Raw genomic sequence first — 13,503 nt, 5'->3', positions numbered from 1 at the left:
ACACCTGATTCTGTATATATAATCAGGATACAGATCATCAAGTCATCACAGTGGAGAGAGCTTTCTAGATGACATGAAACCTGCACACGCCTCGTGAGATTAATTACTTTTAATCTTAAGAGCTGCTTTACAGGCAACACAATTTTCTATAACTATTTATAGTTTTATTCACACAATATAGAGGGATGTAGTTATTAAATTCAACAGACTGAACAAATGTTTATTCCTCCTAAGAGAGGTACATAAATCTACATTAATATGAGAGTTTTGGTAGATGTTTAGATCTAAACTATTTGTATATTCTAACAGCAAGTGACTAGAATCACAATGCCCAGGTATCACAGAGCCGACTCTATGCATGCACAGTACTCTCCTGTAATGTGCCAAGATAGCAAAGAGAATTAGGAGGGGAAGACCATCAGGGAACAAGGGGAAGAGGTTTACCGGGGAGGTGACTGGGAGAAATAGAGCAGGCTAGTGAACAGGAAGAGAGTAGGATGCAGCCATGGACCAGTGAAGAGCAGATGTAGAGGCAACATATCTGTATGACATTACTTTTGTATGGTGCTGTTCTGTGCAGGTACCCTTCATCTCCACATCTTCTAGAGGGAAACAGTGCTACACTTTAAATTCAAAAGCAGGGAGTTTAAAATAAAAAAGTATGATGGAATTATTAAAGTTTATAGGAAAACATCTCTGTTAAATTTTAATGAAGTAGTTTGTGGTTTTTACAGGCTATTTCTTTTTTGGAAACCTATCAGTAAAAGAGCAAGCAAAACCTAAAAGAACAAGAATCCTATTTATTTTTAAAGGGAGTTTCAAAGTGCTCTTTTATGCTAATGTGGTTAAAATAAATACTCTGTTTACCACAGAGGACCTCTGCTGCTTCTTTGTGTTTGCATTTCATGAGAGTTTAATCAGCAACAGCTCCATGGGGTACTCTTTCTACCTACTAGTAGCATGGATTGCTGGAGCTCCTGTGCCATGATCATGTTTAGTGATGACTAGTGATGCACTAACATGGTTACATCTGCTACTCCCTCCCCCCCCCCCCTTTTTTTTTAAATTAACAAAAGCAAACAAATTAAATTGTATTTTAATAGCAGTGGGGGAAATATACAGACTGAAGAGTGCCAAATGTAAATAAAAAGTAGACTCCTGTTGTCCTTATGGGGGCATGACTCCCACTGAACTCAATGGAGGTTTCGATGGTCTTGTCCAGGACAATTATGATTCATATAAAAAGGCAAAGCGTTATATACTGCATAACAAAAATGTAAAATATGTGCATCATTCCTGTTCTTGCATACTTCTTCTTCAATACATACAGCAAGATTAATCCAAATTTAAACTGGAAAATAATAGAGCAACTGATTACATGGAAAAGCAAATATGGAAAGTCTTCGGGACAATTTTGAAAATTTGGCAACTTCTGTCAAGTACCTAAATGAGCTTTTTTTGAAAATGTGGTCCTGCATACTATCCTAATATTATTTTGCTGTGTAAACAATTCCTGTAGTTGCCACGTATAAAACAGGTAAAATGTTTAACTGAAATAGTCTGCAAGTCTTAAATGACTGCAAATGGGCTTTCAAAGTAATTTTTAAAAAGCTAAATGCCAGATATATACTAGTTCAGGAGTCGGCAACCTTTCAGAAGTGGTGTGCTGAGTCTTCATTTATTCACTCTAATTTAAGGTTTCACGTGCCAGTAATACATTTTAACGTTTTTAGGTCTATAAGTCTATAATATAGAACTAAACTATTGTTGTACATAAAGTAAATAAGGTTTTTAAAATGTTTAAGAAGCTTCATTTAAAATTAAATTAAAATGCAGAGCCCCCCGGACCGGTGGCCAGGACCCGGGCAGTGTGAGTGCCACTGAAAATCAGCTCGCGTGCCGCCTTCGGGAAGCATGCCATAGGTTGCCTACCCCTGTAGGCTAGTGATTTTTTGAAAACTGCATTTATATGTTAATTTATCATATCTATTGCAAATGCACTATAGAAATCAATAATGCTTCAGAATGATCATAGTTTGTCTGTAATAAGAAACAGACAGCTATGACAAAGATTCATCCCTACATTATCTTAAAAGAAAAGGAAGTTATGTACTGGAAATAAAGGCTGCCCTGGCCATACTGTAGTTCTTTCACCTACTTTCATATGCTGAATCTACTTTTTTTAAAAGTGGTAAAGGTAATTAGCCATTATACATAAATAATTTCTTCCTGATCTTCTCTTTTGTCAGTGCAAACGCTCCTATAAATGTCTCTTCTTTTCAATATCTCCCATGCCTCTATGAACTCACTATCACTTCTTCATGGTTACTTTCAATCCGAGCAAATAATTCCAGTAATTAGGTGATAGAGTTGAATAAAATAGTTCAAATTGGGTCTTAAATCTTTAACTTATGTTCAAATGTCTGACGATTTTACTTCTCATCTCGACATATACACTTCATAGCAGTTGGATCATCTCCATGGATTATATTCAGTATCACCCAAGTATGTTTCTGAGCTTTATGTTTTTATGCTCTCAACTTGAGAGTACTATTTAGTTTATAGATGGCCTTACAGTGAACTACGTAAGTTACTTATTCCAGAGGCAAGAAGTTGCTTCCTCCCCAATCTGTGACATTTTAATGAAGTGCATTAAGTATTCAGTAACACCAACTTCATCTGTCATTGAGTTTCATTGTCTTGTCTCTCAGTAGCCCTTACAGTCTTTCCTGCATGTTTGTACAGAAGCGTATGTTGTTTATCATTACTTTCCTTCATATTAAACGTTCAAGGTTTGGGGGTTTTTTTAAGCTTGTAAATAGAAATTCTTTCAATATTAAATTATGCCCTGAACTTCATCATCTAGCCCCATAGCAGGAATAAAATATCCAACAAGGACACACAACCTGTGAATACGTTTTCACTGCAAACTGGCATCAGAATTCTATATTCATGTCCCAAAGGACATCCCACTGCAATAATCAATCAGGAATCTTGAGAGGAAGCAAAGCTTAGAAGATAGGAATTACTTTGCAGTTTTTTGCACCATACACCACTATAAATCCACTTTTGAGCCAGTTCATCTGCCTAGCACAGAGTCCCAAAGCCAGAGGGTATCTGAGGAGGAAAAGATTTCCTCAGTTGGAAAGTCAGCAAGCCCTATAAACACACAAAATACATATAGGTGGAAAAAAGCCTTTCATGATTGATGCTGTGTATACTGCAATGCAATTCAATAAGAAACACAGAAAATAATTTTTTAATTTAAACCTAGATGGGAGAAGATCTTGTTTTTTTTAATACATACATACACACACACACACACACACACACACACAAAAGGATTAATAAGTAGATTCCAGTTACATTCTTTTTTTGAGTTCTACTATTTGCACACCTATGGTTGCCCACACCAATCCACTTCATACCTCCCATCTGTCTCATTTTCTCCTAATACAGGAAAGAATGCAAATACTGGAGAAGTTCATGGAGGCAATAGGCCCCTGTGGACAGGGCACAGGACAGGGAGACAGGAAATATGGGTTCTATTCTTGGCTCATCCACTAACTGCTCTCGGTGACCGTGAGCAACTCACAACCTCTCCCTAAATCAATTCATCATCTGAGATGACACTTACCTACTTTGCATACACTCAGACCTATGGATGAGCAGCATTTTGTAAGTGCTAGCTATAATAGGAGGACTGGATAAATTTCAAACCATTCCTGCCACTTGCATTTCCTGCATAAGGTTTTGCAGCACTGTGCTCCATGAGAGAGAGAAGTTTAGTGATTAGAGCTAGAACTGGTCAGTAATTTTCCAATTAACTGTTCTTTTGTTGGAAAAATACCAATTTGTCAAAACCAAAACAGTTTACGGAAAGGGTCAGTTGTGATGGTTGTCACGAGTCAAAAAAGTTTTGCCATTTTCAAAATGAAAAGTTGTTTTCGTTGTTCCTTTATCTCCATTTTACAAATAAGGTATTGATGACAAAATAGAGGAGAAAGAAAAGAAGGAGGGGGAAAAAGGGAAGAACAAGAGAAAAAGAAGACATGAGAAAACTAAAGAGGAAGAAAAATCTAAGCTAAAAATACCCCCATGTTAAATATGTACTTATTAACCTATTAGTTTTTTTTTTTTTTTAAAAAAAGCTAGAATGTGCTGCATGGTGGAGACTTGATAGTCTTGGTAAAGCAAGAGCACAGAACTGCCTGGTCAGCTAGTCAAATTCAGTCCTTATTGGTAGTGGCAAAAACTCATTACCATCATATGGCTGGTCATCAGTGAATGAGAAACAAAGCCATTCAGTGCAGCTCTTAGCAGGCAATAGCCTGATCCAACTCCTCAGAGTCACCAGACTTCTATTCACTTCAGTGGATCAATTCAGCCCCCAGTACCCAAAACTTCAAACAACATTTACAATTGCCACCTTTGTTGATCATCTCAGCAGAAAAGCCCATGTCACTGCTCACCCAGATCAAGACTCAAGCACACTGGCATGTGTGGACAGAGGTTCTCAGTCAATCTTGCATGTTTCACATTTTAAACAAATTGGGGATGAGGTGGGAGGGTGTTTTGGAAAATCTTCACTGCTGTGCCTCCACTCTCTCTCTCTCTCTCTTTGAGACTGAATGGGATGGGGATATTCAGTATATGCCATTATCAGATCTTTCATCCCACTGGGCAGAAAGCTTTGCCAGTCCTGCTCTAGTATCTTAGACCTCTTGCATTTGTTTTGCACTTCCCAGTTACACAAATTATCTTGTAATGGTCTAAGATTTTCTAGTTACAGTAAAAGCACTTCAAGACGTAAAGTTTCATCACAACCCTTGGATTCTACAACTTATTATATCACGAGTGAGTTGGAGCAAAATGCCTTCAAATTCAGGGTTTATTGAACTGTGATTCAAAGCAAGCCATTCAAGCGAATCAAAATATTCCATGGCTATAAAGCAACTCTGGAGGTTTTTCAAAATTGGCGATTAAAAGAACTCTTGTAATGAACAAATTATTCACTTCTCTCTCACACACTTAATTGGAATGACGCAGTTTTATTTGTAATTTAGCCAAGATCCTGGAGACATCTGCATTGATTAACTAAAAACTTTGTAAAAGTCTCTTATTGTTATGGCTAGGCTTCGTTTTAAATGGTCTACCACTTGTGTGCAATCAGCACATCTTTAAATTAGTTTCCTGAATATAGCAGTTCTAAAACTGCTTTTCCAGCAGTTTACCCAATGCTACAGAACACACTGCTTTCATAAATAATTTTACTATGTTATACATGGCAACAGCTATGACAATTTCCTGCCATATCCTTGGGAGACCTTACTGACCCCCCCCCCCCATTTGGGGTCCATTGTGTTAAATAAATGAGTTACATATTATTATGGGCCAGGATTGAATGTAACCTCTCAAGGGGGTGGCGGGGGGGAAGATGTGACAGATGGGGATTCAAAAGACTATACTGAACAATGTGCAAGACAAGAATAGACTCCTGGAATAAAAATGTGTTAGGTGGTTTTCCTGAGAAATATCTAGTGAGAAGCAAATGCAAATTCCCTACCTCCGATTATGCAAAAACCCAGCCTTTGGAAGCTATGCCCTGAGGAGTGAGCCATTGTCTGCTGGTCACCTGTTACATGAGGACAAGATCAAAGGCCCAAGCTATATAAAGGAAAAGACTATTAATTTCTTTGAGTGACCCTCTAGTTCTTGTGTTACATGAAAGGCTAAATGAGACTTCCATATTCACTTTCTCCACACAATTCATGATTTTTAGACCTCCATCCTATCCCCCCATCCCCTTAGTCATCCATTTTCTAAACTGAACAGTCCCAGTCTTTTTAATCTCTCCTCATCCTAATCATTTTCGTTGCCATCTTTGCACCTTTTCCCATTCCAATACATCTTTTTTGTGCTGGGGAGAGCAGAACTGCATGCAGTATTCAAGGTGTGGGCACATCATGCATTTATAGAGTGGCATTATGATATTTTCTGTCTTATTATTTATCGCTTTCCTAATGATTCCTAACATACTGTTAGCTTTTTTGACTATTGCTGCACATTAAGCAGAAGTTTTCAGAGAACTATCCATGATGACTCCAAGATCTTTCCTGAGTGGTAACAGCTAATTTAGACCCCACCATTCTGTATGTAAGTTGGGATTCTTTTTTCCAATGTGCATTACTTTGCACTTGTCAGCATCAAATTTCATCTGCAATCTTGTCATCCAGTCGCCCAGTTTAGTGAGATCCCTTTGTAACTCTTCACAGTCAGCGGTGGACTTAGCTATCTTGAGTAATTTTGTATCATCTGTAAATTTTGCTACCCTACTATTCATCACTTTTTCCAGTTCATTTATGAATATATTGAACAACACAGGTCCCAGTTCAGATCCTTGGGGGACCCATCCGTTGTGAAAATTCACCATTTATTCCCACCCTTTGTTTCCTGTCTTTTAACCAGTTACTGATCTATGAGAGAACCTTCCCTCTTGTCCCATGATTGCTTATTTTACTTAAGAGCCTTTGGTAAGGAACCTTGTGAAATGTTTTTTGAAAGTCCCTGTACACTATATCCAGTGGATCACCCTTTTCCATACTTGATCATGCTGTCAGAGTTCTAATAGATCGGTAAAGCATGATTGCCCTTTACTAAAGCTGTGGTGACTCTTCCCCATCATATTGAGTTCTTCTATGTACCTGATAACCCTCAGAGGGGGTCATCATTTGTCTGTAGCTGTAAGGGAAAGAATTAAAGCTCACTGGACAGCTTCTGAAGACCCTCTCAGTTTCTAGATGCTTTCAAAGTTAGCCCCTCTCGACTCTGGACTATCAAAGAACAAATTTCTCATCTTACATCAGCACCTTGCCAAAAACAAAAACAAACAAACAAAAAAACTTGACAAGAAACAAAACAAGAAAAAGTTCTCTGCAGTAGTTAAAATTAGCCATAAAGATAGCAGATCTCCCTTAATGAATTTTCAGGGAGGACTGGATCTGTGGACTATCCATCCAAAGAAGGGAAAAATTTCAGACAAGCAGCCACAATTCTCCCCATCTCTCTCAAGGTGAGGTCAATAGATCCTCAGGGCGGGATTTTCTCAGCAGTGACAAAATTCATAGGGAGGCAACAAAATACCATCACTGAGAAAAAGTATTTCCTTACTCTAAGGAATCACTACAGCATGCAGGACCCAACTGCCAAAGGCTAAATCGGCTTAAGACCAAGTATTTATCTTGTAAAACTTGGTAAATGTATGCAAGGATAGCCTGCCCTTTCTCAGATTGTGACGCCACCCACACCGTTTGTACTGTGTGAATTCTTGTGCTCACTGGAAGATTGCGGCTTTTTGCTCTATATTCCTCAGCAATGCACCACTGTATCCACCATGAGACTGATGATTTATAGGTCTTAGCAGCTCTTTTCCTTGGATGAAACAAGATCAGCAAACCTGTTTTTCTTAAAAAGCAACAGAGGGTCCTGTGGCACCTTTAAGACTAACAGAAGTATTGGGAGCATAAGCTTTTGTGGGTAAGAACCTCACTTCTTCAGATGCAAGTAATGGAAATTTCCAGAGGCAGGTATAAATCAGTATGGAGATAACGAGGTTAGTTCAATCAGGGAGGGTGAGGTGCTCTGCTAGCAGTTGCATATTCTCACCAGCAACCATGCACCGCACCATAACAACTCTAACTCAGGAACCAACCCATGCAACAAACCTCGATGCCAACTCTGCCCACATATCTACACCAGCAACACCATCACAGGACCTAACCAGATCAGCTACAACATCACCGGCTCATTCACCTGCACGTCCACCAATGTTATATATGACATTATGCGCCAGCAATGCCCCTCTGCTATGTACATTGGCCAAACTGGACAGTCACTACGCAAGAGGATAAATGGACACAAGTCAAATATCAGGAATGGCAATATACAAAAACCTGTAGGAGAACACTTCAACCTCCCTGGCCACACAATAGCAGATGTAAAGGTAGCCATCTTACAGCAAAAAAACTTCAGGACCAGACTCCAAAGAGAAACTGCTGAGCTCCAGTTCATTTGCAAATTTGACACCATCAGATCAGGATTAAACAAAGACTGTGAATGGCTATCCAACTACAGAAGCAGTTTCCCCTCCCTTGCTGTTCACACCTCAACTGCTAGCAGAGCACCTCACCCTCCCTGATTGAACTAACCTCGTTATCTCCATACTGATTTATACCTGTCTCTGGAAATTTCCATTACTTGCATCTGAAGAAGTGAGGTTCTTACCCACGAAAGCTTATGCTCCCAATACTTCTGTTAGTCTTAAAGGTGCCACAGGACCCTCTGTTGCTTTTTACAGATTCAGACTAACACGGCTACCCCTCGGATACTGTTTTTTCTTAAGCTCTCAACTCTCTTCAGATAAATCTTTAAGGCTCGCCTTACATCCAACAAATGCAATACTTTCTCCTTTGGGCAAGGAGGAGGTGGACAAAAAGGAAAATCATCTCTTGTGCTCAATGAACAATCAAATTCACTTGTGGAATAAAGGTGCAAACCATTTCCAAAACCATTTTATCACTGTGGAAGATGCAGCAGAATGGATCAGTTGAAAAAGCTCCCAACTCGAATACCCTTGTTGCTGAGGTGATAGTGACCCAAAAGGTTGTTTTGATAGATAGTACAATGAAACTGATTTTATAGGTTAAAAAAAACAAAAACAAAAAACAAACAAACACCTGTGGTAAGGCATTGAGCACAATTTTCAAATTCCAACTCAGAGCCGTATGCACCTTAGAGGACGCAATAGCTGAACCGCTCTAATTAAGTGACAAATGTCGGTATGATAGGAACAGGAAGACTTTCTGGATACACTCAAAATTGCTGACAGTGCAGAAACATGCACGTTCAAGATATCAGCCTGAAATCAGAACCATCTTGTAAAAATTCCACAACATAAGACACTTTGGCTACATGATACTGAATGTGTTTCCCTCTGCACCAAGCTTTGATTTTAGACCAAATCCTTTGCCAACAGAATTCAGACAAGATCCATAAGAGTAACCCTTTTGTTTCAGAAATTTATTTTCAAATGCCAAACCGCTAGATGTAATCTGCTTGGATCTTGATGAAGAAGAACTGGTCCCTGGGATAACAAACCTGGCCCCAGATTCAGGAAAAATGGTGGCTGCACTAACATGTTCATCAGGCTGCGAAACAAAGGCCGTCTGGGCCAATAAGGAGCCACTAAGATCACTTCTGCTTCTTCCTTCTTGTGGTGATGATGGGCACTGGAGGAAAAGCATAAAGTAATCTCCTTTAGCACTTCAGCAGCCGGGTATCTATGCTTAGGGCTTCTGGCTTTCTCCTCCTTGAAAAGTACTGGAGAGCTTTTTAGTTTGCCTCGTATGCAAAAAGATCCAGAATCAGAATTTGGAAAATGTCATTAATCAATCAGAAGGCTTCACTGTGAAGACTCCATTCTCCCTGACAGATTTTCCTTCTATTCAGCCTTTCGTCTTTGTATTGCTAGTGCCCTTGATACGCAAGACCCTATTAATAGGGGAGCCTCCGTTCACTGTATTAATAATGCTGCTTCCTTCTCTAGATCCCTTCATCTCAATCCCCTTGATTGTTTACAGATGCCACCACTGACTTATTTATCCATCATCATAAGGTTATGACTTTTCAGCAATGCAGGGCCCACCTGTTGAAGAGCATGCTTTATTGCCATCAATACTCAAAATGTTATGCTTTTTCTTTTGCTGCAAGAAACATCATGTCCCTTGAGTCACTGACTTCTTTAAGAATGCTTCCAATCCTTCCAGATTCATGTCTGTTGTTATGACAGATCTCTCTCTGCTATGTCAATCCCTCCCTGCAACCTCTCCACACTCAAATGCTTACGGATATCCTCAAGAGCAGTCACTGATCTGATCTTGTCCTATCTTTCAGTGGACAGAAAAATTTTGTGGGCCTCTGTGTCTATCAACACCTTAAGATGAAGTAGGGTGTTGAGATGAGAAGATGATTTTACAAAATTTACTATACATCTGTGCTACAGCAACATTTGGATTGTGGTCTGAGTTACTCAAGTAGATCTGTTCTTGGATGGGCTCTGACTAGAATGTCATCCAAAAAAGGTACATATGTATCCCCTTCTGGCTGAGAACAGTCACCAAAAAAAAAAAAAAAAAAAAAGGACTTTGTGAAAACTCGAGGAACAGATGACAGTCTGAAAGACAGCACTTTGAATTGAAAACAACTGGTCCCATAAGCAAATTACAGAATTCTATGCACCTGGTGAACTGGCACATGAAGGCAGGCCATCCGACTGATGTTAGGTGATCTCCCTGGGCAGATCACGGTCACTATCAACTTCAAGATCTCCATCTTGAATCTGGTCCTCCTTATGAACCTGTTCAGGTGTTTTAAGTCCAATGTCCTCTCTGGATCTCTTGTGTATCAGAAACAAGACTGAACAATGGCCAGAGAACACCTCTGCCTCAGGAACACTCTCGGTCACACTGATTTGCAAAGCATGATCTATGACCTTCTGCATATTCCACCTCGTTTGCAGATATGAGGATAGTGGAGAAGGGAAAAAATGATGATTTGGAAACTTTTAAAATTCTATAATGTACTTTGTAGCACTACCTCCAGGACCATCTGTCTGACGTTGAGAAAGGTTATTGGTCCTCACATTTTAATAGTCTCCCCCCAGTTTTTGCTCATTGGACCGCTCCTCACTGCTTTCTAGTGTTGGAATTTGCATTGTGGGAAGACTGGGCTCTTCAATGAGGGGGGATTTGATAGCTGCTTTCAACTACCTGAAAGGGGGTTCCAAAGAGGATGGAGCTCGGCTGTTCTCAGTGGTACCAGATGACAGAACAAGGAGCAATGGTCTCAAGTTGCAGTGGGGGAGGTTTAAGTTGGATATTAGGAAAATCTTTTTCACTAGGAGGGTGGTGAAGCACTGGAATGGGTTACCTAGGGAGGTGGTGGAATCTCCTTCCTTAGAGGTTTTTAAGGTCCGGCTTGACAAAGCCCTGGCTGGGATGATTTAGTTGGGGGTTAGTCCTGCTTTGAGCAGGGGGTTGGACTAGATGACCTCCTGAGGCCTCTTCCAACCCTAATCTTCTATGATTCTATGATTCACTTTCTGGATTTAGACTTGTTCCATCTGCTTTTGCTGTAGCTAAAAAAGGATACTTAGGCCTGTAAGACAGATAGCTATTCCTTTTCCCAGATTTGGAATTAGAAATGTTCTATAAGGACGGTTTTGCTTTATCTGAGGACTGCACCACCATTTGATCAAATGGCTCCCCAAAATAACTGACCTGAAATATTTAAAAAGCTGCTAACATGATTTGGCCTGTCACTGGATCCCTTAGTGAGCCAAGCAGTGCTATATATTTGCCAGATGGCATAGCTATCATACCCTCCAGAGAGGAGACAAAATGCCTCTTCAAGCCCCCCACCCTTTTTTTAGGGTATCCAATATGTCCAAATCAGACCAAATGCTGTCCAAATGACTAATTAACAAAAGTTCTCTCTCACACATTAGATGCTGGATTTTACAGCTCTGCCAGTAGCTACAGGAAGCAGAATAAAACTAATGGGGTCTTCGGAAGGTGGGGACTACTCCCTCATCAGCCCTCCAATCAGCATTTCAAAATGATTCTGCCCCCTATAGCTACAGACAGGTGACAACTCACACTGAGGATCTGTGGAACTCTCTCAGAGAGAATTAATGTTTGCAATGCACTTGAAATAAGTGAAGTGCCATTTAAATCAGTCTTGCAAAATTCTACTTGCCCATTCTTTTGGGGAAAGTAATTTTTTTGGACACGAGTAAATATGTTTTTCTTTACCATCAATCACTATGGTACAGAGAGGACACGTAGATTTTTGTACTTGAGCTGGTACATTCTTCTGACAATTCTGCAGTGATAATGATGCAAACGGTCATCAGTATCCTTTTGTGAGCTGAATTGTGTTTAAAATTGTGTTTAAAGGGGAGTGCGGGATGGGAACACAAAGTAACTCCATTTAATGTACAACAACATGTTCCATGGAGAAAATAGGTTTAATTATCAGGCTCCAATTTTGATCTGACCTCTCCACTCATTGTCTCCCTCACTCTGGACTTGATTTTTATCAAACACTGATTTCCAATCACCACTTTGGCTCTTCTTCACCAATACCCAGTTGCCTCCCACCCTTGTCTTGTCATTTGTTCTGCATCAAATTTGATGATCCACCCATACTAGACCCTTTATAATCTTGCCCCATGACATCTTTGCTTTCATGTGCCCCCTTCATGTGCCTCCTGCCCCATCTCTGTCCATGAGGCAGCAGGCTCCAGTGATCAGGGGCTGCCTAGGATTCAGGAGATTTGGGTTATAATCCTGACTTTGCCACTGGCCTGCTGTGTGACCGTAGGCAGGTCACTTCACCTCTCTTGCCTTTGTTTCCCCATCTGTAAACTGGGCAGGATTTTTCCCTTTTCCTTCGTAAAGTGTTTTGGAGTCTATGTAAGAAGGGTGCTATATAAGAGCTAAGTATTATCTTGTATGGTTCTCATCATTATAGTCTCCACAAGCTTTTCACCTTGCTTCCCCTTTTCTCTCCTCCGCCCACACTATCATGCTGTCCCCTACAAATGGTACAATCTCCCTATTCCTATCCACCAAGTGCTCTCTGTCAGATGCTAGAAAACGTGTGGCTCTGACCCACCTGCAGGGGATAAGATTTAAAACCCCTCATACTTTCAACTGCAATGGAAAAGCTACTTAGGTTAATCATTGGTGCTTATTTGGGACAGCTCTGACATATTCAAAGCCTATTCTCCAACATCACCAACAATATAAATGATCATTTACACAACTGTGAGCAGCAAAACCGAGCAGGCGATTCTGAGGGCCAAATTCATTCCCAGCAATAGAGTCGTTAGTTGTGCCTGCTTACATCAGTACTGAATTTGGCCCTGAGGTTTTGTGCATTCTGAGACCTTACCTCTTTTGAATTTGTAATGGCTGAAGATCCCCAATAGGTAACCCTTCTGGAGTGAAATATTTCAGTAGCTCTTTAGCATCCAGCAATGTCAGTGATTCCCTCTGACCATCTTTATGGCCCAGTAATTGCTCAGAGGAATGCGCCAACATAGAAACTCTGGGGAAAAAAAACAATAAAGTAAATCTGTCCTGCCAAGAGTCGTTAGTTTAGAGCAATTAAAAATGGTTTATCTCCAGTGTAATACTACTGGAACTAGCATTTCAAAATATTTATTGAAAAGCTCATAATAAAATGGTTTCAATGTCAAGGCTCTACCAGTCTTCCCAATATAAATTATCATCAAGGTTTTACAGCTTAGCTGATCATTTTAATACTGGGATGGAAAGCAGACATTCAGATTCTCAAGCCTGTGGGCAAATTTTATATATTTGAAAATTAATTTAATTCTCATGAAAGAGAGATTTATAGCATAGTTAAAGGTAAGAACTA

At 39.9% G+C, this 13,503-nt stretch overlaps 1 protein-coding gene across 1 annotated transcript in view; it reads right to left on the bottom strand.

The window, feature by feature from the left end:
- Nucleotides 1-13,503, bottom strand: part of MTBP (MDM2 binding protein) — a 62,126-nt gene that overhangs the window by 16,107 nt on the left and 32,516 nt on the right. The window contains exon 16 of the mRNA XM_034763535.1: nucleotides 13,015-13,170. Within this exon, the coding sequence (XP_034619426.1) occupies nucleotides 13,015-13,170 (156 nt within the window). The remainder of the gene's footprint in view (nucleotides 1-13,014; nucleotides 13,171-13,503) is intronic.

This window comes from Trachemys scripta, chromosome 2, assembly GCF_013100865.1.
Source record: "Trachemys scripta elegans isolate TJP31775 chromosome 2, CAS_Tse_1.0, whole genome shotgun sequence".
Classification (NCBI taxonomy): Eukaryota; Metazoa; Chordata; order Testudines; family Emydidae; genus Trachemys; species Trachemys scripta.
This window is presented reverse-complemented; position numbering and strand designations above follow the sequence as displayed.